At 52.0% G+C, this 27773-nt stretch overlaps 1 protein-coding gene across 1 annotated transcript in view; it reads right to left on the minus strand.

Annotated features, from left to right (window-relative positions):
• The window catches only part of LOC146053356 (cholecystokinin receptor-like), a 54195-nt gene that overhangs the window by 9988 nt on the left and 16434 nt on the right, over nt 1-27773 (minus strand). The window contains exons 2-4 of the mRNA XM_083167993.1: nt 27085-27333; nt 13020-13284; nt 925-1052 (exon numbers count right to left, since the gene is read on the minus strand). Of these exons, the coding sequence (XP_083024119.1) occupies nt 925-1052; nt 13020-13284; nt 27085-27333 (642 nt within the window). The remainder of the gene's footprint in view (nt 1-924; nt 1053-13019; nt 13285-27084; nt 27334-27773) is intronic.

A 27773-nucleotide genomic window follows, 5' to 3' on the forward strand; every position in this document is an offset into this window, starting at 1 on the left:
TCTCCTGAGCCCCGGGTGCAGTGTGCTGGCACCACAGTCGGCCCACTGCTGTATAGGGGCGTGTTCTCCTGAGCCCCGGGTGCAGTGTGCTGGAACCACAGTCGGCCCACTGCTGTATAGGGATGTGTTCTCCTGATCCCTGGGTGCAGTGTGCCGGAACCACAGTCGGCCCACTGCTGTATAGGGATGTGTTCTCCTGATCCCTGGGTGCAGTGTGCCGGAACCACAGTCGGCCCACTGCTGTATAGGGGCGTGTTCTCCTGAGCCCCGGGTGCAGTGTGCCGGAACCACAGTCAGCCCACTGCTGTATAGGGATGTGTTCTCCTGATCCCTGGGTGCAGTGTGCCGGAACCACAGTCGGCCCACTGCTGTATAGGGGCGTGTTCTCCTGAGCCCTGGGTGCAGTGTGTCGGAACCACAGTCGGCCCAGTGCTGTATACAGGCGTGTTCTCCTGAGCCCCGGGTGCAGTGTACCGGAACCACAGTCGGCCCAGTGCTGCCTTTCATGTAAATGCTCTATAGGGGCTGACAGCACGCCTATATGTACTGGATAAAGCACTTTCTATCTCTGTACAGGTTTATTGCTAAATAAGTGGTTATATAAAGCCATGCGACTGTGGTTGCCATGGTATTCTAGAATATTAAATTATCAATAGGAGCTTGAAGAAACAAGCCAAGGAAAATAATAACATTCTTTCTGTAGATTTATGTAAAAAAGCAGACAAGTAATTGCTGATTGGTTCTCTGTACTTTTACCCTTATGGTGTAATTGCTGATTGGTTCTCTGTACTAATACTCTCGGTGTAATTGCTGATTGGTTCTCTGTACTAATACTCTCGGTGTAATTGCTGATTGGTTCTCTGTACTAATACTCTCAGTGTAATTGCCGATTGGTTCCATGTACTAATACTCTCACTTTATTACCTTTTGCTTCTTTGTTTAAATCCATCTCAAACTGAATCCCCCGGTACAGCTCGTGTGAGATGAGCCCATACGCCACAATCATCACCACCCCAGGGATAAAGAAGAGCATGGTCAGGAGGATGACGTACCTGGGTGCAGAAGACAAAGCGGACAGGTTAGGTTATAGAGAAGCGCCCCCGGGAGCAACAGGTTCCTACAGTACACACAACATGGCACCCGACACGCGCAGACCCCACACAACATGGCACCCGACACGCGCAGACACCACACAACATGGCACCCGACACGCGCAGACACCACACAACATGGCACCCAACACGCGCGGACCCCACACAACATGGCACCCGACACGCGCAGACACCACACAACATGGCACCCAACACGCGCGGACCCCACACAACATGGCACCCGACACGCGCAGACCCTACACTACAAGTCACCCGACACGCGCAGACCCCAAACTACAAGTCACCCGACACGCGCAGACCCCAAACTACAAGTCACCCGACACGCGCAGACCCCACACTACAAGTCACCCGACACGCGCAGACCCCACACTACAAGTCACCTGACACGCGCAGACCCCACACTACAAGTCACCTGACACGCGCAGACCCCACACTACAAGTCACCCGACACGCGCAGACCCCACACTACAAGTCACCCGACACGCGCAGACACCACACAACATGGCACCCGACACGCGCAGACACCACACAACATGGCACCCGACACGCGCAGACCCCTCACAACATGGCACCCGACACGCGCAGACCCCTCACAACATGGCACCCGACACGCACAGACACCACACAACATGGCACCCGACACGCGCATACACCACACATCATGGCACCCGACACGCGCAGACCCCACACTACAAGTCACCCGACACGCGCAGACCCCACACGCGCAGACCCCACACTACAAGTCACCCGACACGCGCAGACCCCACACTACAAGTCACCCGACACGCGCAGACCCCACACTACAAGTCACCCGACACGCGCAGACCCCACACTACAAGTCACCCGACACGCGCAGACCCCACACTACAAGTCACCCGACACGCGCAGACCCCACACGCGCAGACCCCACACTACAAGTCACCCGACACGCGCAGACCCCACACTACAAGTCACCCGACACGCGCAGACCCCACACTACAAGTCACCCGACACGCGCAGACCCCACACTACAAGTCACCCGACACGCGCAGACCCCACACTACAAGTCACCCGACACGCGCAGACCCCACACTACAAGTCACCCGACACGCGCAGACCCCACACTACAAGTCACCCGACACGCGCAGACCCCACACTACAAGTCACCCGACACGCGCAGACCCCACACTACAAGTCACCCGACACGCGCAGACCCCACACTACAAGTCACCCGACACGCGCAGACCCCACACTACAAGTCACCCGACACGCGCAGACCCCACACTACAAGTCACCCGACACGCGCAGACCCCACACTACAAGTCACCCGACACGCGCAGACCCCACACTACAAGTCACCCGACACGCGCAGACCCCACACTACAAGTCACCCGACACGCGCAGACCCCACACTACAAGTCACCCGACACGCGCAGACCCCACACTACAAGTCACCCGACACACGCAGACCCCACACTACAAGTCACCCGACACGCGCAGACCCCACACTACAAGTCACCCGACGCGCGCAGACCCCACACTACAAGTCACCCGACGCGCGCAGACCCCACACTACAAGTCACCCGACGCACGCAGACCCCACACTACAAGTCACCCGTCTCGCGCAGACCCCACACTACAAGTCACCCGACACGCGCAGACCCCACACTACAAATCACCCGACACGCGCAGACCCCACACTACAAGTCACCCGACACGCGCAGACCCCACACTACAAGTCACCCGACACGCGCAGACCCCACACTACAAGTCACCCGACACGCGCAGACCCCACACTACAAGTCACCCGACACGCGCAGACCCCACACTACAAGTCACCCGACACGCGCAGACCCCACACTACAAGTCACCCGACACGCGCAGACCCCACACTACAAGTCACCCGACACGCGCAGACCCCACACTACAAGTCACCCGACACGCGCAGACCCCACACTACAAGTCACCCGACACGCGCAGACCCCACACTACAAGTCACCCGACACGCGCAGACCCCACACTACAAGTCACCCGACACGCGCAGACCCCACACTACAAGTCACCCGACACGCGCAGACCCCACACTACAAGTCACCCGACACGCGCAGACCCCACACTACAAGTCACCCGACACGCGCAGACCCCACACTACAAGTCACCCGACACGCGCAGACCCCACACTACAAGTCACCCGACACGCGCAGACCCCACACTACAAGTCACCCGTCACGCGCAGACCCCACACTACAAGTCACCCGACACGCGCAGACCCCACACTACAAGTCACCCGACACGCGCAGACTCCACACTATAAGTCACCCGACACTCAGAGACCCCAAACTACAAGTCACCCGACACGCGCAGATCCCACACTACAAGTCACCCGACACGTACAGACCCCACACTACAAGTCACCCGACACGCACAGACCCCACACTACAAGTCACCCGACACGCGCAGACCCCACACTACAAGTCACCCGACACGTACAGACCCCACACTACAAGTCACCCGACACGCACAGACCCCACACTACAAGTCACCCGACAGCGCAGACACCACACTACAAGTCACCAGACACGCGCAGACACCACACTACAAGTCACCCGACACGCGCAGACCCCACACTACAAGTCACCCGACACGCGCAGACCCCACACTACAAGTCACCCGACACACGCAGACCTCACAATACAAGTCACCCGACACGCGCAGACCCCACACTACAAGTCACCCGACACGCGCAGACCCCACACTACAAGTCACCCGACACGCAGACCCCACACTACAAGTCACCCGACACGCGCAGACCCCACACTACAAGTCACCCGACGCGCGCAGACCCCACACTACAAGTCACCCAACACGCGCAGACCCCACACTACAAGTCACCCGACACACGCAGACCTCACAATACAAGTCACCCGACACGCGCAGACCCCACACTACAAGTCACCCGACACGCGCAGACCCCACACTACAAGTCACCCGACACGCAGACCCCACACTACAAGTCACCCGACACGCGCAGACCCCACACTACAAGTCACCCAACACGCGCAGACCCCACACAACATATCGAGCAGTGCAGCAGAGATTTCCCCGGCTACTCTGCTCCTTATCTGCCGCTGTGACCTTCCCTCCTGTTACATATCAGTCACAGGCGTTAGTACATAGCCCCGGCCTGCAGACTGCGGAGGTGTTACAGGAACATTGCTGCCATTCCTCAGATCTGATAACGGACGTAGTGTAAATAGGACACTTAATGCCCTTGTGCAGTTATGTAACTCTCTCCTGAGGCCTGTTATCTGCTGCCAGTATACACAGTAGTTGTAGGCCAGGGGTGCGGGCGCATGCTCCTTCCTGCCCTCTATATACACTGCCCACACACATAGGCCGGGGGTACGGGCGCACGCTCCTTCCTGCCCTCTATATACACTGCCCACACACATAGGCCAGGGGTACGGGCGCACGCTCCTTCCTGCCCTCTATATACACTGCCCACACACATAGGCCGGGGGTACGGGCGCATGCTCCTTCCTGCCCTCTATATACAATGCCCACACACATAGGCCGGGGGTGCGGGGGCATGCTCCTTCCTGCCCTCTATATACAATGCCCACACACATAGGCCGGGGGTACGGGCGCATGCTCCTTCCTGCCCTCTATATACAATGCCCACACACATAGGCCGGGGCTACGGGCGCATGCTCCTTCCTGCCCTCTATATACAATGCCCACACACATAGGCCGGGGGTGCGGGGGCATGCTCCTTCCTGCCCTCTATATACACTGCCCACACACATAGGCCGGGGCTACGGGCGCATGCTCCTTCCTGCCCTCTGTATACAATGCCCACACACATAGGCCGGGGGTACGGGCGCACGCTCCTTCCTGCCCTCTATATACACTGCCCACACACATAGGCCGGGGCTACGGGCGCATGCTCCTTCCTGCCCTCTATATACAATGCCCACACACATAGGCCGGGGGTGCGGGGGCATGCTCCTTCCTGCCCTCTATATACACTGCCCACACACATAGGCCGGGGGTGCGGGCGCATGCTCCTTCCTGCCCTCTATATACAATGCCCACACACATAGGCCGGGGGTACGGGCGCACGCTCCTTCCTGCCCTCTATATACACTGCCCACACACATAGGCCGGGGGTACGGGCGCACGCTCCTTCCTGCCCTCTATATACACTGCCCACACACATAGGCCGGGGGTGCGGGCGCATGCTCCTTCCTGCCCTCTATATACACTGCCCACACACATAGGCCGGGGGTACGGGCGCACGCTCCTTCCTGCCCTCTATATACAATGCCCACACACATAGGCCGGGGGTGCGGGCGCATGCTCCTTCCTGCCCTCTATATACAAAGCCCACACACATAGGCCGGGGGTACGTGCGCACGCTCCTTCCTGCCCTCTATATACACTGCCCACACACATAGGCCGGGAGTACGGGCGCACGCTTCTTCCTGCCTTCTATATACAAAGCCCACACACATAGGCCGGGGGTACGGGCGCACGCTCCTTCCTGCCCTCTATACACAATGCCCACACACATAGGCCGGGAGTACGGGCGCACGCTTCTTCCTGCCTTCTATATACAAAGCCCACACACATAGGCCGGGGGTACGGGCGCACGCTCCTTCCTGCCCTCTATACACAATGCCCACACACATAGGCCGGGGGTACGTGCGCACGCTCCTTCCTGCCCTCTATATACAACGCCCACACACATAGGCCGGGGGTACGGGCGCACGCTTCTTCCTGCCTTCTATATACAAAGCCCACACACATAGGCCGGGGGTACGGGCGCACGCTCCTTCCTGCCCTCTATACACAATGCCCACACACATAGGCCGGGAGTACGGGCGCACGCTTCTTCCTGCCTTCTATATACAAAGCCCACACACATAGGCCGGGGGTACGGGCGCATGCTCCTTCCTGCCCTCTATATACACTGCCCACACACATAGGCCGGGGCTACGGGCGCACGCTCCTTCCTGCCCTCTATATACAACGCCCACACACATAGGCCGGGGGTACGGGCGCACGCTCCTTCCTGCCCTCTATATACAATGCCCACACACATAAGCCGGGGGTACGGGCGCATGCTCCTTCCTGCCCTCTATATACACTGCCCACACACATAGGCCGGGGGTACGGGCGCACGCTCCTTCCTGCCCTCTATATACACTGCCCACACACATAGGCCGGGGGTGCGGGCGCATGCTCCTTCCTGCCCTCTATATACACTGCCCACACACATAGGCCGGGGGTACGGGCGCATGCTGATACACCAGGGCAGACAAGCACTACCCATTATTGCACCCTCATACACCAGGGCAGACAAGCACTACCCATTATTGCACCCTCATATAGCATTGTCACTCTGCAGAGCATCTCACCAGCTGATACACCAGGGCAGACAAGCAGTACCCATTACTGCATCTTCATATAGCATTGTCACTCTGCAGAGCATCTCACCGGCTTATACACCAGGGCAGACAAGCAGTACCCATTACTGCACCTTCATATAGCATTGTCACACTGCAGAGCATCTCACCGGCTGATACACCAGGGCAGACAAGCAGTACCCATTACTGCACCCTCATATAGCATTGCCGCTCTGCAGAGCATCTCACCGGCCGATACACCAGGGCAGACAAGCACTACCCATTACTGCACCTTCATATAGCATTGACGCTCTGCATAACATCTCACCGGCCAATACACCAGGGCAGACAAGCACTACCCATTACTGCACCTTCATATAGCATTGTCACTCTGCAGAGCATCTCACCGGCTGATACGCCAGGGCAGACAAGCACTGCCCATTACTGCACCTTCATATAGCATTGCCACTCTGCAGAGCATCTCACCGGCCGATACACCAGGGCAGACAAGCACTACCCATTACTGCACCTTCATATAGCATTGTCACACTGCAGAGCATCTCACCGGCCGATACACCAGGGCAGACAAGCACTGCCCATTACTGCACCTTCATATAGCATTGCCACTCTGCAGAGCATCTCACCGGCCGATACACCAGGGCAGACAAGCAATACCCATTACTGCACCTTCATATACCATTGTCGCTCTGCAGAGCATCTCACCGGCCGATACACCAGGGCAGACAAGCAATACCCATTACTGCACCTTCATATAGCATTGTCACTCTGCAGAGCATCTCACCGGCCGATACACCAGGGCAGACAAGCACTGCCCATTACTGCACCTTCATATAGCATTGTCACTCTGCAGAGCATCTCACCGGCCGATACACCAGGGCAGACAAGCAATACCCATTACTGCACCTTCATATAGCATTGTCACTCTGCAGAGCATCTCACCGGCCGATACACCAGGGCAGACAAGCACTGCCCATTACTGCACCTTCATATAGCATTGCCGCTCTGCAGAGCATCTCACCGGCTGATACACCAGGGCAGACAAGCAATACCCATTACTGCACCTTCATATAGCATTGTCGCTCTGCAGAGCATCTCACCGGCCGATACACCAGGGCAGACAAGCAATACCCATTACTGCACCTTCATATAGCATTGTCACTCTGCAGAGCATCTCACCGGCCGATACACCAGGGCAGACAAGCACTGCCCATTACTGCACCTTCATATAGCATTGTCACTCTGCAGAGCATCTCACCGGCCGATACACCAGGGCAGACAAGCAATACCCATTACTGCACCTTCATATAGCATTGTCACTCTGCAGAGCATCTCACCGGCCGATACACCAGGGCAGACAAACACTACCCATTACTGCACCCTCATATAGCATTGTCACTCTGCAGAGCATCTCACCGGCCGATACACCAGGGCAGACAAGCACTGCCCATTACTGCACCTTCATATAGCATTGCCGCTCTGCAGAGCATCTCACCGGCTGATACACCAGGGCAGACAAGCATTTCACATTTGTGCACTTTGCCAGAACCACAGCTCTCTGTTCTGATGGTCCTGACATAGCAGCAGAGATATACTGAGCATTGTGCAGCTTGCCCTGCTCATCACACTATCCTGGGTCCAATTATTCTCTGCCCATTAAATATTACATGCCCACACCCTTTTATTTATCTTATTACAATAATGTTATGTGGGAATGGGGAATGAGAGAGCGGGGAACGAGGAAGGGTAAGGAGAGAGCAGGAATAGAGGGAGCGGGGAACGAGGAAGGGTAAGGAGAGAGCAGGAATAGAGGGAGCGGGGAACGAGGAAGGGTAAGGAGAGAGCAGGAATAGAGGTAGCGGGGAACGAGGAAGGGTAAGGAGAGAGCAGGAATAGAGGTAGCGGGGAACGAGGAAGGGTAAGGAGAGAGCAGGAATAGAGGGAGCGGGGAACGAGAAAGGGTAACGAGAGAGCAGGAATAGAGGGAGCGGGGAACGAGGAAAGGGTAACGAGAGAGCAGGAATAGAGGGAGCGGGGAACGAGGAAAGGGTAATGAGAGAGCAGGAATAGAGGGAGCGGGGAACGAGGAAGGGTAAGGAGAGAGCAGGAATAGAGGGAGCGGGGAACGAGGAAGGGTAACGAGAGAGCAGGAATAGAGGGAGCGGGGAACGAGGAAGGGTAACGAGAGAGCAGGAATAGAGGGAGCGGGGAACGAGGAAGGGAAAGGAGAAAGCAGGAATAGAGAGAGCGGGGAACGAGGAAGGGTAACGAGAGAGCAGGAATAGAGGGAGCGGGGAACGAGGAAGGGTAAGGAGAGAGCAGGAATAGAGGGAGCGGGGAACGAGGAAGGGTAAGGAGAGAGCAGGAATAAAGGGTAACGAGAGAGCAGGAATAGAGGGAGCGGGGAACGAGGAAGGGTAACGAGAGAGCAGGAATAGAGAGAGTGAGGAACGAGGAAGGGTAAGGAGAGAGCAGGAATAGAGGGAGCGGGGAACGAGGAAGGGTAAGGAGAGAGCAGGAATAGAGGGAGCGGGGAACGAGGAAGGGTAACGAGAGAACAGGAATAGAGAGAGAGCAGGTAACAGGTAAAGGGCAATGAGAGAGCAGGGAACGAGAAAGCGTCAGGACTGAGGGTTGAGGACGACCCTGGGAAGCCCCAGGCATAGAGGCAGGTGTATTAATAAACCTGGGAGCCCTAAAGGGTCTTAGACGTCCACTAACACATGAAGGAGGGCCCGAAGGTGTGACCAGGACAACGAGGTGAATAAAGTCTTTAAGAAAGTATATGCAATGACAGTGGTATCGATGTTGGAACTGTGGTACTGACAACTGAATGTTCATTAGCATGATACCATGTGAACCATCGATAGAATATCGGAGACAACAGTGACTGCAGGTAAGGAGTAGGAGAAGATCACCAGATTCCCATAACACAGGCACAGGAAGAAAGTACACTGATGATGGTCAATGATGGGTCATTGATGGTGGCTGTATTGATGATGTATTTCTGAGAGGTGTCTGGTAGAAGCTTAGTGGTACCGGGTAGATGAGCAGTAACAGCAGATGAAGCTTAGAGGTTACACACAATGATGGTGAGCCGATGGTGAGCCAGTAGAGGATCGGGTGGGCACTGTAGTGTAGACAGGAGCAGACGCTGACTGCAAACAGCAGGAGCAGACGCTGACTGCAAGTATCAGGAGCAGAGGCTGACTGCAAGCAGCAGGAGCGGGAGCTGACTGGAAGCAGCAGGAGCTGACTGGAAGCAGCAGGAGCTGACTGGAAGCAGCAGGAGCTGACTGGAAACAGCAGGAGCGGAGGCTGACTGCAAGCAGCAGGAGCAGAGGCTGACTGCAAGCAGCAGGAGCGGAAGCTGACTGGAAGCAGCAGGAGCAGAAGCTGACTGGAAGCAGCAGGAGCAGAAGCTGACTGGAAGCAGCAGGAGCAGAAGCTGACTGGAAGCAGCAGGAGCTGACTGGAAGCAGCAGGAGCGGAGGCTGACTGCAAGCAGCAGGAGCGGAAGCTGACTGGAAGCAGCAGGAGCAGAGGCTGACTGCAAGCAGCAGGAGCAGAGGCTGACTGCAAGCAGCAGGAGCAGAGGCTGACTGCAAGCAGCAGGAGCAGAGGCTGACTGCAAGCAGCAGGAGCAGAGGCTGACTGCAAGCAGCAGGAGCTGACTGGAAACAGCAGGAGCTGACTGGAAACAGCAGGAGCTGACTGGAAACAGCAGGAGCTGACTGGAAACAGCAGGAGCGGAGGCTGACTGCAAGCAGCAGGAGCAGAGGCTGACTGCAAGCAGCAGGAGTGGAAGCTGACTGGAAGCAGCAGGAGCAGAGGCTGACTGGAAGCAGCAGGAGCAGAGGCTGACTGGAAGCAGCAGGAGCGGACGCTGACTGGAAGCAGCAGGAGCGGACGCAGTAGCACTGCTAGACGTCGGACTGTGATGGAGCTGGTAATACTGGAGGACAGGAACATCCAACTGGAGGATTGACAATTGAAGCACTGACAGAGTGCAGGAGTCTTCCCAGTATATACCTGCAGATAGAAGGATTGACTAGCCAATTACCAGGAGGGAAGATGCAGCGGATTGGCAGGAAAAGTCCATGTGATACTGGCAAATATGGCTGCACTCATGTTTGTCTATGGAGGGAAAGTGTGTTTGTTTGTTTGCCGCATGGTTGAGGCCTATAACAAATTGTGTCCTCCTGGAGAGGGGCATGCTGGGAGGTATGGATAATGTAGGATTGCCATCACCTGTGGGGAGCTAGGTAACTGATAAGAAAGGTGTCACCACAGGTGCTGGCAATCATACATTACCAGGGAAGCCCAGGAGCAGAGCATTGTGTCCTCCTGCAGAGGGGCATGCTGGGAGGTATGGATAATGTATGATTGCCAGCACCTGTGGGGAGCTAGGTAACTGATAAGAAAGGTGTCACCACAGGTGCTGGCAATCCTACATTACCAGGGAAGCCCAGGAACAGAGCATTGTGTCCTCCTGGAGAGGGGCATGCTGGGAGGTATGGCTAATGTAGGATTGTCAGCACCTGTGGGGAGCTAGGTAACTGATAAGAAAGGTGCAATCATACATTACCAGGGAAGCCCAGGAACATAGCATTGTGTCCTCCTGGAGAGGGGCATGCTGGGAGGTATGGATAATGTATGATTGCCAGCACCTGTGGGGAGCTAGGTTACTGATAAGAAAGGTGTCACCACAGGTGCTGGCAATCATACATTACCAGGGAAGCCCAGGAGCAGAGCATTGTGTCCTCCTGGAGAGGGGCATGCTGGGAGGTATGGATAATGTAGGATTGCCAGCACCTGTGGGGAGCTAGGTAACTGATAAGAAAGGTGTCACCACAGGTGCTGGCAATCATACATTACCAGGGAAGCCCAGGAGCAGAGCATTGTGTCCTCCTGGAGAGGGGCATGCTGGGAGGTATGGATAATGTATGATTGCCATCACCTGTGGGGAGCTAGGTAACTGATAAGGAAGGTGTCACCACAGGTGCTGGCAATCATACATTACCAGGGAAGCCCAGGAACAGAGCACTGTGTCCTCCTGGAGAGGGGCATGCTGGGAGGTATGGATAATGTATGATTGCCAGCACCTGTGGGGAGCTAGGTAACTGATAAGAAAGGTGTCACCACAGGTGCTGGCAATCCTACATTACCAGGGAAGCTCAGGAGCAGAGCATTGTGTCCTCCTGGAGAGGGGCATGCTGGGAGGTATGGATAATGCATGATTGCCATGACCTGTGGGGAGCAAGGTAACTGATAAAGGTGTCACCACAGGTGCTGGCAATCATACATTACCAGGGAAGTCCAGGAACAGAGCACTGTGTCCTCCTGGAGAGGGGCATGCTGGGACGTATGGATAATGTATGATTGCCAGCACCTGTGGGGAGCTAGGTAACTAATAAGAAAGGTGTCACCACAGGTGCTGGCAATCATACATTACCAGGAAAGCCCAGGAACAGAGCATTGTGTCCTCCTGGAGAGGGGCATGCTGGGAGGTATGGATAATGTATGATTGCCAGCACCTGTGGGGAGCTAGGTAACTGATAAGAGAGGTGTCACCACAGGTGACAGGAGATCACCGGAGAATCTGTGCTGTGATCACACATAGAACTAACAGCACTAAGGATATCCAGACCTGGAGCACAGTGACAATCCGGAGAGACACTTTAAAGGTAAAAATAAGTATTAGTTTATCTGGATCGTGACAGAGAGCGGGGAATGAGGGAGCGGAGAATGAGAGAGCGGGGAATGAGGGTGCGGGGAATGAGGGAGCGGAGAATGAGGAGCGGAGAATGAGGGAGCGGAGAATGAGGGAGCGGAGAATGAGGGAGCGGAGAATGAGGGAGCGGAGAATGAGGGAGCGGAGAATGAGGGAGCGGAGAATGAGGGAGCGGGGAATGAGGGAGCGGGGAATGAGGGAGCGGGGAATGAGGGAACGGGGAATGAGGGAGCGGAGAATGAGGGAGCGGAGAATGAGGGAGCGGGGAATGAGGGAGCGGGGAATGAGGGAACGGGGAATGAGGGAGCGGAGAATGAGAGAGAGGGGAATGAGGGAGAGGGGAATGAGGTAGCGGGGAATGAGGGAGCGGAGAATGAGGAAGCGGGGAATGAGGGAGCGGAGAATGAGGGAGCGGAGAATGAGGGAGCGGGGAATGAGGGAGCGGGGAATGAGGGAACGGGGAATGAGGGAGCGGAGAAAGAGGGAGCGGAGAATGAGGGAGCGGAGAATGAGGGAGCGGAGAATGAGGGAGCGGGGAATGAGGGAGCGGGGAATGAGAGAGCGGGGAATGAGGGAGCGGAGAATGAGGGAGCGGAGAATGAGGGAGCGGAGAATGAGGGAGCGGAGAATGAGGGAGCGGGGAATGAGGGAGCGGGGAATGAGGGAGCGGGGAATGAGGGAGCGGGGAATGAGGGAGCGGGGAATGAGGGTACCCTGGAACGAGCCTCCAGTTGGTCACACACAGACAGACCGCAGTGAGCATCTTACCAGGCCTGCTGCACCTCTTCATTGGGCCACTTCAGTCTGCACTGGTAGCCCTGTCGGCTTCCGGCTTTCATGCTGAAGACCACCAGCTTATTGTAAACCAGATACGGGATCATTATCACAATGGACAAGATCCAGGTGGCAGCGATGACCTTATAGGCATGGGACCGCGTCTGCCAGACACGAGATTTCAAGGGATTGCAGATGGCGCTGTAGCGTTCAATGGCGATGGCCACCAGATTGAAGGTGGAGACACTGACAGAGATACCTGTAAAAGGACGACATTAGCTGTGAGCATTGAGAAACATGTATGAGACAGTAGCAGTTAGACAATAGCAGTGAGACAGTAGCAGTTAGACAATCGCAGTGAGAGTAGCAGTTAGACAATAGCAGTGAGACAGTAGCAGTTAGACAATAGCAGTGAGACAGTAGCAGTTAGACAATAGCAGTGCTTCTTATCATACATTGTGCACAGTGTCATGCAACACCCATAGTAATTACAGGCACACATGGGGCATGATTCTGGTTCACTTGCAAAAGCAATTTCTTTAATGGACAAAACCATGTGCACTGCAGGTGGGGCAGATGTAACATGTGCAGAGAGAATTAGAGGTGGAGGGGGTTTGTTCTTCAAATTGATCATCTGTATAGCAGTGTAAAATAAAGCAGCCAGTATTTACCCTGCACAGAAACAAAAAAACACCCAAGTCTATCTCTCTGCACATGTTACATCTGCCCCACCTGCAGTGCACATGGTTTTGTCCATTAGAGAGATAATTTGCTTTTGCAAGTGAACCAAAATCAGACCCCATGGTGCGCAATGTAGTGAGCAGAGAGGCTTGGAAATGTCCCCCTGAGCTCTGCTTTAGCAGAGAGGCTTGGAAATGTCCCCTTGAGCTCTGCTTTTCTGTGCACGGTGACCTTATGACCTTCAATCCTTCTCATTGCCATCACATGACATGTTGAGAGGTGTGTGTGTGTGTGTGTGTGTGTATGTGTGCCCCTCTGGCAGGCATCCAGGATGCCCCTCCAGAGAGGTTTTGAAAGGAGAAAATGTTTTTTTGGAAGATAGCGAAGACACCTGAAATGAAAAATTAAACTTCGGGCCTAATTCAGCCGCAGTTGTAGTTTTGTGAGGATTCGTAAAACTACAACTTCCGGTGGTAGCATGTGGGCGGCACATGGCAAGGCCATCCCACATCCCGGGTCCCACCCCGTGCCTCAATCTGACATTTTGTGATTACATCACTATTATGCACAGCCGAACTGTGACCCTCACAAACGCACCACTGCCATGCCGATTTGACACCCCATAATCTGCCATCACTACAGTTTAAGAGGTTGCGTGTTTGAACCCATGACCTCAGTGCTGTGAGGCAGTAATGCTAACCATTACACCGTCCGTACTGCCCCGTTTAAATAACACATGGTGGGAATAGAACCCATGACCTCAGTGCTGTGAGGCAGTAATGCTAACCATTACACCATCCGTACTGCCCCGTATATATAACACATGGTGGGAATAGAACCCATGACCTCAGCGCTGTGAGGCAGTAATGCTAACCATTACACTGTCCGTACTGCCCTGTATATATAACACATGGTGGGGATAGAACCCATGACCTCAGCTCTGTGAATCAGTAATGCTAACCATAACACCATCCGTACTGCCCCGTATATATAACACATAGTGGGAATAGAACCCATGACCTCAGCGCTGTGAGGCAGTAATGTAACCATTACACCATCCGTACTGCCCCGTATATATAACACATGGTGGGAATAGAACCCATGACCTCAGCGCTGTGAGGCAGTAATGCTAACCATTACACCGTCCGTACTGCCCCGTATATATAACACATGGTGGGAATAGAACCCATGACCTCAGCGCTGTGAGGCAGTAATGCTAACCATTACACCATCCGTACTGCCCCGTATATATAACACATGGTGGGAATCTAACCCATGACCTCAGTGTTGTGAGGCAGTAATGCTAACCATTACACCGTCCGTACTGCCCCGTATATATAACAGATGGTGGGAATAGAACCCATAACCTCAGCGCTGTGAGGCAGTAATGTAACCATTACACTGTCCGTACTGCCCCGTATATATAACACATGGTGGGAATAGAACCCATGACCTCAGCGCTGTGAGGCAGTAATGCTAACCATTACACCGTCCGTACTGCCCCGTATATATAACACATGGTGGGGATAGAACCCATGACCTCAGCGCTGTGAGGCAGTAATGCTAACCATTGCACCGTCCGTACTGCCCGTATATATAACACATGGTGGGGATACCATTACACCATCCGTACTGCCCCGTATATATATAACACATTGTGGGAATAGAACCCATGACCTCAGCGCTGTGAGGCAGTAATGCTAACTATTACACCGACCGTACTGCCCCGTATATATAACACATGGTGGGGATAGAACCCATGACCTCAGAGCTGTGAGGCAGTAATGTAACCATTACACCATCCGTACTGCCCCGTATATATAACACATGGTGGGGATAGAACCCATGACCTCAGCGCTGTGAGGCAGTAATGCTAACCACACCGTCCGTACTGCCCCGTTTAAATAACACATGGTGGGAATAGAACCCATGACCTCAGTGCTGTGAGGCAGTAATGCTAACCATTACACCATCCGTACTGCCCCGTATATATAACACATGGTGGGAATAGAACCCATGACCTCAGCGCTGTGAGGCAGTAATGCTAACCATTACACTGTCCGTACTGCCCTGTATATATAACACATGGTGGGGATAGAACCCATGACCTCAGCTCTGTGAATCAGTAATGCTAACCATAACACCATCCGTACTGCCCCGTATATATAACACATAGTGGGAATAGAACCCATGACCTCAGCGCTGTGAGGCAGTAATGTAACCATTACACCATCCGTACTGCCCCGTATATATAACACATGGTGGGAATAGAACCCATGACCTCAGCGCTGTGAGGCAGTAATGCTAACCATTACACCGTCCGTACTGCCCCGTATATATAACAGATGGTGGGAATAGAACCCATAACCTCAGCGCTGTGAGGCAGTAATGCTAACCACACCGTCCGTACTGCCCCGTGTATATAACACATGGTGGGGATAGAACCCATGACCTCAGCACTGTGAGGCAGTAATGCTAACCATTACACCGTCTGTACTGCCTGTATATATAACACATGGTGGGGATAGAACCCATGACCTCAGCGCTGTGAGGCAGTAATGTAAGCATTACACCGTCCGTACTGCCCCGTATACCCCGTATGCCCCATATGCTAACCATTACACCATCCGTACTGCCCCGTATATATAACACATGGTGGGGATAGAACCCATGACCTCAGCGCTGTGAGGCAGTAATGCTAACCATTACACCGTCCGTATATATAACACATGGTGGGGATAGAACCCATGACCTCAGCGCTGTGAGGCAGTAATGCTAACCACACCGTCCGTACTGCCCCATATATATAACACATGGTGGGAATAGAACCCATGACCTCAGCGCTGTGAGGCAGTAATGCTAACCATTACACCGTCCGTACTGCCCCGTATATATAACACATGGTGGGGATAGAACCCATGACCTCAGCTCTGTGAATCAGTAATGCTAACCATAACACCATCCGTACTGCCCCGTATATATAACACATAGTGGGAATAGAACCCATGACCTCAGCGCTGTGAGGCAGTAATGTAACCATTACACCATCCGTACTGCCCCGTATATATAACACATGGTGGGAATAGAACCCATGACCTCAGCGCTGTGAGGCAGTAATGCTAACCATTACACCATCCGTACTGCCCCGTATATATAACACATGGTGGGAATCTAACCCATGACCTCAGTGTTGTGAGGCAGTAATGCTAACCATTACACCGTCCGTACTGCCCCGTATATATAACAGATGGTGGGAATAGAACCCATAACCTCAGCGCTGTGAGGCAGTAATGTAACCATTACACTGTCCGTACTGCCCCGTATATATAACACATGGTGGGAATAGAACCCATGACCTCAGCGCTGTGAGGCAGTAATGCTAACCATTACACCGTCCGTACTGCCCCGTATATATAACACATGGTGGGGATAGAACCCATGACCTCAGCGCTGTGAGGCAGTAATGCTAACCATTGCACCGTCCGTACTGCCCGTATATATAACACATGGTGGGGATACCATTACACCATCCGTACTGCCCCGTATATATATAACACATTGTGGGAATAGAACCCATGACCTCAGCGCTGTGAGGCAGTAATGCTAACTATTACACCGACCGTACTGCCCCGTATATTTAACACATGGTGGGGATAGAACCCATGACCTCAGAGCTGTGAGGCAGTAATGTAACCATTACACCATCCGTACTGCCCCGTATATATAACACATGGTGGGGATAGAACCCATGACCTCAGCGCTGTGAGGCAGTAATGCTAACCACACCGTCCGTACTGCCCCGTGTATATATAACACATGGTGGGGATAGAACCCATGACCTCAGCACTGTGAGGCAGTAATGCTAACCATTACACCGTCCGTACTGCCCCGTATATATAACACATGGTGGGGATAGAACTCATGACCTCAGCGCTGTGAGGCAGTAATGTAAGCATTACACCGTCCGTACTGCCCCGTATATATATAACACATGGTGGGGATAGAACCCATGACCTCAGTGTTGTGAGGCAGTAATGTAACCATTACACCGACCGTACTGCCCCGTATATATAACACATGGTGGGATAGAACCCATGGCCTCAGTGCTGTAAGGCAGTAATGTAACCATTACACCATCCGTACTGCCCCGTATATATAACACATGGTGGGGATAGAACCCATGACCTCAGCGCTGTGAGGCAGTAATGCTAACCATTACACCGTCCGTATATATAACACATGGTGGGGATAGAACCCATGACCTCAGCGCTGTGAGGCAGTAATGCTAACCACACCGTCCGTACTGCCCCGTATATATAACACATGGTGGGAATAGAACCCATGACCTCAGTGCTGTGAGGCAGTAATGTAACCATTACACCGTCCGTACTGCCCCGTATATATAACACATGGTGGGGATAGAACCCATGACCTCAGCTCTGTGAATCAGTAATGCTAACCATTACACCATCCGTACTGCCCTGTATATATAACACATGGTGGGGATAGAACCCATGACCTCAGCTCTGTGAATCAGTAATGCTAACCATTACACCGTCCGTACTGCCCCGTATATATAACACATGGTGGGGATAGAACCCATGACCTCAGCGCTGTGACGCAGTAATGTAACCATTACACCGTCCGTACTGCCCTGTATATATAACACATGGTGGGGATAGAACCCATGACCTCAGCGCTGTGACGCAGTAATGTAACCATTACACCATCCGTACTGCCCCGTATATATAACACATAGTGGGAATAGAACCCATGACCTCAGCGCTGTGACGCAGTAATGTAACCATTACACCGTCCGTACTGCCCTGTATATATAACACATGGTGGGGATAGAACCCATGACCTCAGCGCTGTGACGCAGTAATGTAACCATTACACCATCCGTACTGCCCCGTATATATAACACATAGTGGGAATAGAACCCATGACCTCAGCGCTGTGAGGCAGTAATGCTAACCATTACACCGTCCGTACTGCCCCGTATATATAACACATGGTGGGGATAGAACCCATGACCTCAGCGCTGTGAGGCAGTAATGTAACCATTACACCATCCGTACTGCCCCGTATATATAACACATGGTGGGGATAGAACCCATGACCTCAGCTCTGTGAATCAGTAATGCTAACCATTACACCGTCCGTACTGCCCCGTATATATAACACATGGTGGGGATAGAACCCATGACCTCAGCGCTGTGAGGCAGTAATGTAACCATTACACCATCCGTACTGCCCCATATATATAACACATGGTGGGGATAGAACCCATGACCTCAGCGCTGTGAGGCAGTAATGTAACCATTACACCGTCCGTACTGCCCCGTATATATAACACATGGTGGGGATAGAACCCATGACCTCAGCGCTGTGAGGCAGTAATGCTAACCATTACACCATCCGTACTGCCCCGTATATATAACACATGGTGGGGATAGAACCCATGACCTCAGCGCTGTGAGGCAGTAATGCTAACAACACCGTCCGTACTGCCCCGTGTATATATAACACATGGTGGGGATAGAACCCATGACCTCAGTGCTGTGAGACAGTAATGTAACCATTACACCGTCCGTACTGCCCCGTATATATAACACATGGTGGGGATAGAACCCATGACCTCAGCGCTGTGAGGCAGTAATGTAAGCATTACACCGTCCGTACTGCCCCGTATATATATAACACATGGTGGGGATAGAACCCATGACCTCACCGCTGTGAGGCAGTAATACTAACCATTACACCGACCGTACTGCCCTGTATATATAACACATGGTGGGATAGAACCCATGGCCTCAGTGCTGTAAGGCAGTAATGTAACCATTACACCATCCGTACTGCCCTGTATATATAACACATGGTGGGGATAGAACCCGTGACCTCAGTGCTGTGAGGCAGTAATGTAACTATTACACCATCTGTACTGCCCCGTATATATAACACATGGTGGGAATAGAACCCATGACCTCAGCGCTGTGAGGCAGTAATGCTAACCATTACACCGTCCGTACTGCCCTGTATATATATAACACATGGTGGGGATAGAACCCATGACCTTAGTGCTGTGAGGCAGTAATGCTAACCATTACACCATCCATACTGCCCCGTATATATAACACATGGTGGGGATAGAACCCATGACCTCAGCGCTGTGAGGCAGTAATGCTAACCATTACACCGTCCGTATATATAACACATGGTGGGGATAGAACCCATGACCTCAGCGCTGTGAGGCAGTAATGCTAACCACACCGTCCGTACTGCCCCGTATATATAACACATGGTGGGGATAGAACCCATGACCTCAGCGCTGTGAGGCAGTAATGCTAACCATAACACAATCCGTATTGCCCCGTATATATAACACATAGTGGGAATAGAACCCATGACCTCAGCGCTGTGCGTCAGTAATGCTAACCATAACACCATCCGTACTGCCCCGTATATATAACACATAGTGGGAATAGAACCCATGACCTCAGTGCTGTGAGGCAGTAATGCTAACCATAACACCGTCCGTACTGCCCCGTATATATAACACATGGTGGGAATAGAACCCATGGCCTCAGCGCTGTGAGGCAGTAATGCTAACCATTACACCGTCCGTACTGCCCCGTATATATAACACATGGTGGGGATAGAACCCATGACCTCAGCGCTGTGAGGCAGTAATACTAACCATTACACCGTCCGTACTGCCCTGTATATATAACACATGGTGGGGATAGAACCCATGACCTCAGCGCTGTGAGGCAGTAATACTAACCATTACACCGTCCGTACTGCCCCGTATATATAACACATGGTGGGAATAGAACCCATGACCTCAGTGCTGTGAGGCAGTAATGTAACCATTACACCGTCCGTACTGCCCCGTATATATAACACATGGTGGGGATAGAACCCATGACCTCAGTGCTGTGAGGCAGTAATGTAACCATTACACTGTCCGTACTGCCCCGTGTATGTATAACACATGGTGGGGATAGAACCCATGACCTCAGCGCTGTGAGGCAGTAATGTAACCATTACACCATCCGTACTGCCCCGTATATATAAGACATGGTGGGGATAGAACCCATGACCTCAGCGCTGTGAGGCAGTAATGTAACCATTACACCATCCGTACTGCCCCGTATATATAACACATGGTGGGGATAGAACCCATGACCTCAGTGCTGTGAGGCAGTAATGCTAACCATTACACAGTCCGTACTGCCCCGTATATATAACACATGGTGGGATAGAACCCATGGCTTCAGTGCTGTGAGGCAGTAATGTAACCATTACACCATCCGTACTGCCCCCTATATATAACACATGTTGGGGATAGAACCCATGACCTCAGCGCTGTGAGGCAGTAATGCTATAACCATTACACCATCCGTACTGCCCCGTATATATAACACATGGTGGGGATAGAACCCATGACCTCAGCGCTGTGAGGCAGTAATGCTAACCATTACACCGTCCGTACTGCCCCGTATATATAACACATGGTGGGGATAGAACCCATGACCTCAGCGCTGTGAGGCAGTAATGCTAACCATTACACCGTCCGTACTGCCCCGTATATATAACACATGGTGGGGATAGAACCCATAACCTCAGCGCTGTGAGGCAGTAATGTAACCATTACACCATCCATACTGCCCCGTATACATAACACATGGTGGGGATAGAACCCATGACCTCAGTGCTGTGAGGCAGTAATGCTATAACCATTACACCATCCGTACTGCCCCGTATATATAACATATGGTGGGGATAGAACCCATGACCTCAGCGCTGTGAGGCAGTAAATAACCATTACACCATCCGTACTGCCCCGTGTATATAACACCATCCGTACTGCCCCGTGTATATAACACATGGCAGGGATAGAACCCATGACCTCAGTGCTGTGAGGCAGTAATATAACCATTACACCGTCCATACTGCCCCGTATATATAACACATGGTGGGAATAGAACCCATGACCTCAGTGCTGTGAGGCAGTAATGTAACCATTACACCGTCCGTACTGCCCCGTATATATAACACATGGTGGGAATAGAACCCATGACCTCAGCGCTGTTAGGCAGTTATGCTATAACCATTACACCGTCCGTACTGCCCCGTATATATATATAACACATGGTGGGAATAGAACCCATGACCTCAGCGCTGTGAGGCAGTAATGCTATAACCATTACACCATCCGTACTGCCCGTATATATAACACATGGTGGGAATAGAACCGATGACCTCAGTGCTGTGATGCAGTAACGTAACCATTACACCGTCCGTACTGCCCCGTATATATAACACATGGTGGGGATAGAACCCATGACCTCAGCGCTGTGAAGCAGTAATGCTAACCATTACACCGTCTGTACTGTCCCGTATATATAACACATGGTGGGGATAGAACCCATGACCTCAGCGCTGTGAGGCAGTAATGCTAACCATTACACCGTCTGTACTGTCCCGTATATATAACACATGGTGGGGATAGAACCAATGACCTCAGTGCTGTGAGGCAGTAATGCTAACCATTACACCATCTGTACTGCCCCGTGTATATAACACATGGTGGGGATAGAACCAATGACCTCAGTGCTGTGAGGCAGTAATGCTAACCATTACACCGTCCGTACTGCCCGGTATATATAACACATGGTGGGAATAGAACCCATGACCTCAGTGCTGTGAGACAGTAATATAACCATTACACCATCCGTACTGCCCCGTATATATAACACATGGTGGGGATAGAACCCATGACCTCAGTGCTGTGAGGCAGTAATGCTAACCATTACACCGTCCGTACTGCTCCGTATATATAACACATGGTGGGGATAGAACCCATGACCTCAGTGCTGTGAGGCAGTAATATAACCATTACACCATCCGTACTGCCCCGTATATATAACACATGGTGGAGATAGAACCCATGACCTTAGCGCTGTGAGGCAGTAATGCTAACCATTACACCGTCCGTACTGCCCGGTATATATAACACATGGTGGGGATAGAACCCATGACCTCAGTGCTGTGAGGCAGTAATGCTATAACCATTACACCGTCCGTACTGCCCCGTATATAACACATGGTGGGGATAGAACCCATGACCTCAGTGCTGTGAGGCAGTAATGCTAAACATTACACCGTCCGTACTGCCCCGTATATATAACACATGGTGGGGATAGAACCCATGCCCTCAGCGCTGTGAGGCAGTAATGCTAACCATTACACCGTCCGTACTGCCCCATATATATAACACATGGTGGGGATAGAACCCATGACCTCAGCGCTGTGAGGCAGTAATGTAACCATTACACCATCCGTACTGCCCCGTATATATAACACATGGTGGGGATAGAACCCATGACCTCAGTGCTGTGAGGCAGTAATGCTAACTATTACACCGTCCGTACTGCCCCATATATATAACACATGGTGGGGATAGAACCCATGACCTCAGCGCTGTGAGGCAGTAATGTAACCATTACACCATCCGTACTGCCCCGTATATATAACACATGGTGGGGATAGAACCCATGACCTCAGCGCTGTGAGGCAGTAATGTAACCATTACACCATCCGTACTGCCCCGTATATATAACACATGGTGGGATAGAACCCATAACCTCAGCGCTGTGAGGCAGTAATATAACCATTACACCATCCGTACTGCCCAGTATATATAATACATGGCAGGGATAGAACCCATGACCTCAGTGCTGTGAGGCAGTAATGTAACCATTACACCGTCCGTACTGCCCTGTATATATAACACATGGTGGGGATAGAACCCATGACCTCAGCGCTGTGAGGCAGTAATGTAACCATTACACCGTCCGTACTGCCCCGTATATATAACACATGGTGGGGATAGAACCCATGACCTCAGTGCTGTGAGGCAGTAATGTAACCATTACACCGTCCGTACTGCCCCGTATATATAACACATGGTGGGGATAGAACCCATGACCTCAGTGCTGTGAGGCAGTAATGTAACCATTACACTGTCCGTACTGCCCCGTGTATGTATAACACATGGTGGGGATAGAACCCATGACCTCAGCGCTGTGAGGCAGTAATGTAACCATTACACCATCCGTACTGCCCCGTATATATAAGACATGGTGGGGATAGAACCCATGACCTCAGCGCTGTGAGGCAGTAATGTAACCATTACACCATCCGTACTGCCCCGTATATATAACACATGGTGGGGATAGAACCCATGACCTCAGTGCTGTGAGGCAGTAATGCTAACCATTACACAGTCCGTACTGCCCCGTATATATAACACATGGTGGGATAGAACCCATGGCTTCAGTGCTGTGAGGCAGTAATGTAACCATTACACCATCCGTACTGCCCCCTATATATAACACATGTTGGGGATAGAACCCATGACCTCAGCGCTGTGAGGCAGTAATGCTATAACCATTACACCATCCGTACTGCCCCGTATATATAACACATGGTGGGGATAGAACCCATGACCTCAGCGCTGTGAGGCAGTAATGCTAACCATTACACCGTCCGTACTGCCCCGTATATATAACACATGGTGGGGATAGAACCCATGACCTCAGCGCTGTGAGGCAGTAATGCTAACCATTACACCGTCCGTACTGCCCCGTATATATAACACATGGTGGGGATAGAACCCATAACCTCAGCGCTGTGAGGCAGTAATGTAACCATTACACCATCCATACTGCCCCGTATACATAACACATGGTGGGGATAGAACCCATGACCTCAGTGCTGTGAGGCAGTAATGCTATAACCATTACACCATCCGTACTGCCCCGTATATATAACATATGGTGGGGATAGAACCCATGACCTCAGCGCTGTGAGGCAGTAAATAACCATTACACCATCCGTACTGCCCCGTGTATATAACACCATCCGTACTGCCCCGTGTATATAACACATGGTGGGAATAGAACCCATGACCTCAGCGCTGTGAGGCAGTAATGTAACCATTACACCATCCGTACTGCCCCGTATATATAACACATGGCAGGGATAGAACCCATGACCTCAGTGCTGTGAGGCAGTAATATAACCATTACACCGTCCATACTGCCCCGTATATATAACACATGGTGGGAATAGAACCCATGACCTCAGTGCTGTGAGGCAGTAATGTAACCATTACACCGTCCGTACTGCCCCGTATATATAACACATGGTGGGAATAGAACCCATGACCTCAGCGCTGTTAGGCAGTTATGCTATAACCATTACACCGTCCGTACTGCCCCGTATATATATAACACATGGTGGGAATAGAACCCATGACCTCAGCGCTGTGAGGCAGTAATGCTATAACCATTACACCATCCGTACTGCCCGTATATATAACACATGGTGGGGATAGAACCGATGACCTCAGTGCTGTGATGCAGTAACGTAACCATTACACCGTCCGTACTGCCCCGTATATATAACACATGGTGGGGATAGAACCCATGACCTCAGCGCTGTGAAGCAGTAATGCTAACCATTACACCGTCTGTACTGTCCCGTATATATAACACATGGTGGGGATAGAACCCATGACCTCAGCGCTGTGAGGCAGTAATGCTAACCATTACACCGTCTGTACTGTCCCGTATATATAACACATGGTGGGGATAGAACCAATGACCTCAGTGCTGTGAGGCAGTAATGCTAACCATTACACCATCTGTACTGCCCCGTGTATATAACACATGGTGGGGATAGAACCAATGACCTCAGTGCTGTGAGGCAGTAATGCTAACCATTACACCGTCCGTACTGCCCGGTATATATAACACATGGTGGGAATAGAACCCATGACCTCAGTGCTGTGAGACAGTAATATAACCATTACACCATCCGTACTGCCCCGTATATATAACACATGGTGGGGATAGAACCCATGACCTCAGTGCTGTGAGGCAGTAATGCTAACCATTACACCGTCCGTACTGCTCCGTATATATAACACATGGTGGGGATAGAACCCATGACCTCAGTGCTGTGAGGCAGTAATATAACCATTACACCATCCGTACTGCCCCGTATATATAACACATGGTGGAGATAGAACCCATGACCTTAGCGCTGTGAGGCAGTAATGCTAACCATTACACCGTCCGTACTGCCCGGTATATATAACACATGGTGGGGATAGAACCCATGACCTCAGTGCTGTGAGGCAGTAATGCTATAACCATTACACCGTCCGTACTGCCCCGTATATATAACACATGGTGGGGATAGAACCCATGACCTCAGTGCTGTGAGGCAGTAATGCTAAACATTACACCGTCCGTACTGCCCCGTATATATAACACATGGTGGGGATAGAACCCATGCCCTCAGCGCTGTGAGGCAGTAATGCTAACCATTACACCGTCCGTACTGCCCCATATATATAACACATGGTGGGGATAGAACCCATGACCTCAGCGCTGTGAGGCAGTAATGTAACCATTACACCATCCGTACTGCCCCGTATATATAACACATGGTGGGGATAGAACCCATGACCTCAGTGCTGTGAGGCAGTAATGCTAACTATTACACCGTCCGTACTGCCCCATATATATAACACATGGTGGGGATAGAACCCATGACCTCAGCGCTGTGAGGCAGTAATGTAACCATTACACCATCCGTACTGCCCCGTATATATAACACATGGTGGGGATAGAACCCATGACCTCAGCGCTGTGAGGCAGTAATGTAACCATTACACCATCCGTACTGCCCCGTATATATAACACATGGTGGGATAGAACCCATAACCTCAGCGCTGTGAGGCAGTAATATAACCATTACACCATCCGTACTGCCCAGTATATATAATACATGGCAGGGATAGAACCCATGACCTCAGTGCTGTGAGGCAGTAATGTAACCATTACACCGTCCGTACTGCCCTGTATATATAACACATGGTGGGGATAGAACCCATGACCTCAGCGCTGTGAGGCAGTAATGTAACCATTACACCGTCCGTACTGCCCCGTATATATAACACATGGTGGGGATAGAACCCATGACCTCAGTGCTGTGAGGCAGTAATGTAACCATTACACCGTCCGTACTGCCCCGTATATATATCACATGGTGGGGATAGAACCCATGACTTCAGCACTGTGTAACCATTACACCATCCGTACTGCCCTGTATATATAACACATGGTGGGGATAGAACCCATGGCCGCAGTGCTGTGAGGCAGTAATGTAACCATTACACCGTCCGTACTGCCTGTATAATTTCCCATTGGCATGATAAGTGACAATAAGAAATTGCAATTATAGTCGTCAAGTCCCAACGATTAGTAAATAAGCCGCATAGTGGGCGGTGGGGCCTCACCCATGAAGTAAGCCGCCGTCTTGCAGATGACCTCTCCGAAGATGAAGTTCTCCATGATGTTGGGGATGAGGGTGAAGGGCATGCAGAAGAGAGACAGCATGATGTCACTGACGGCCAGGGACAGCAGGAAGGAGTTGGTGATGGTTCGGAGACGTTTGTTCATCACCAGGACGATGATGATGAGGGTGTTTCCAAAGACGCTGAGCAGGAATATTATGCAGTACAGCAGGATCCGCACCCAGTTAAAGTCTGAAAAAAGAAAATGTTTCTGTCAGCTCTAGAAATCTGCCACAGCGCCATTACTATCAAACCCACCAACAACCCTCCCCTGGTGCTGCCACCACAATGTCCTTCACCCAAAGCTGGTGCAGAGGCAAAAAGGTGCTGCACCACATTACCCTCCAGGCATCCACTATCATATAACCTGCTGGGTAAGGGTCACTAGGGGTTACACCACCTCTGTCCTGTGCACCAGGCATCCACTATCATATAACCTGCTGGGTAAGGGTCACTAGGGGTTACACCACCTCTGTCCTGTGCACCAGGCATCCACTATCATATAACCTGCTGGGTAAGGGTCACTAGGGGTTACACCACCTCTGTCCTGTGCACCAGGCATCCACTATCATATAACCTGCTGGGTAAGGGTCACTAGGGGTTACACCACCTCTGTCCTGTGCACCAGGCAT

The sequence above is a fragment of the Crinia signifera genome, unplaced genomic scaffold, assembly GCF_055691185.1.
Source record: "Crinia signifera unplaced genomic scaffold, ASM5569118v1 HAP2_SCAFFOLD_158, whole genome shotgun sequence".
NCBI lineage: Eukaryota > Metazoa > Chordata > Amphibia > Anura > Myobatrachidae > Crinia > Crinia signifera.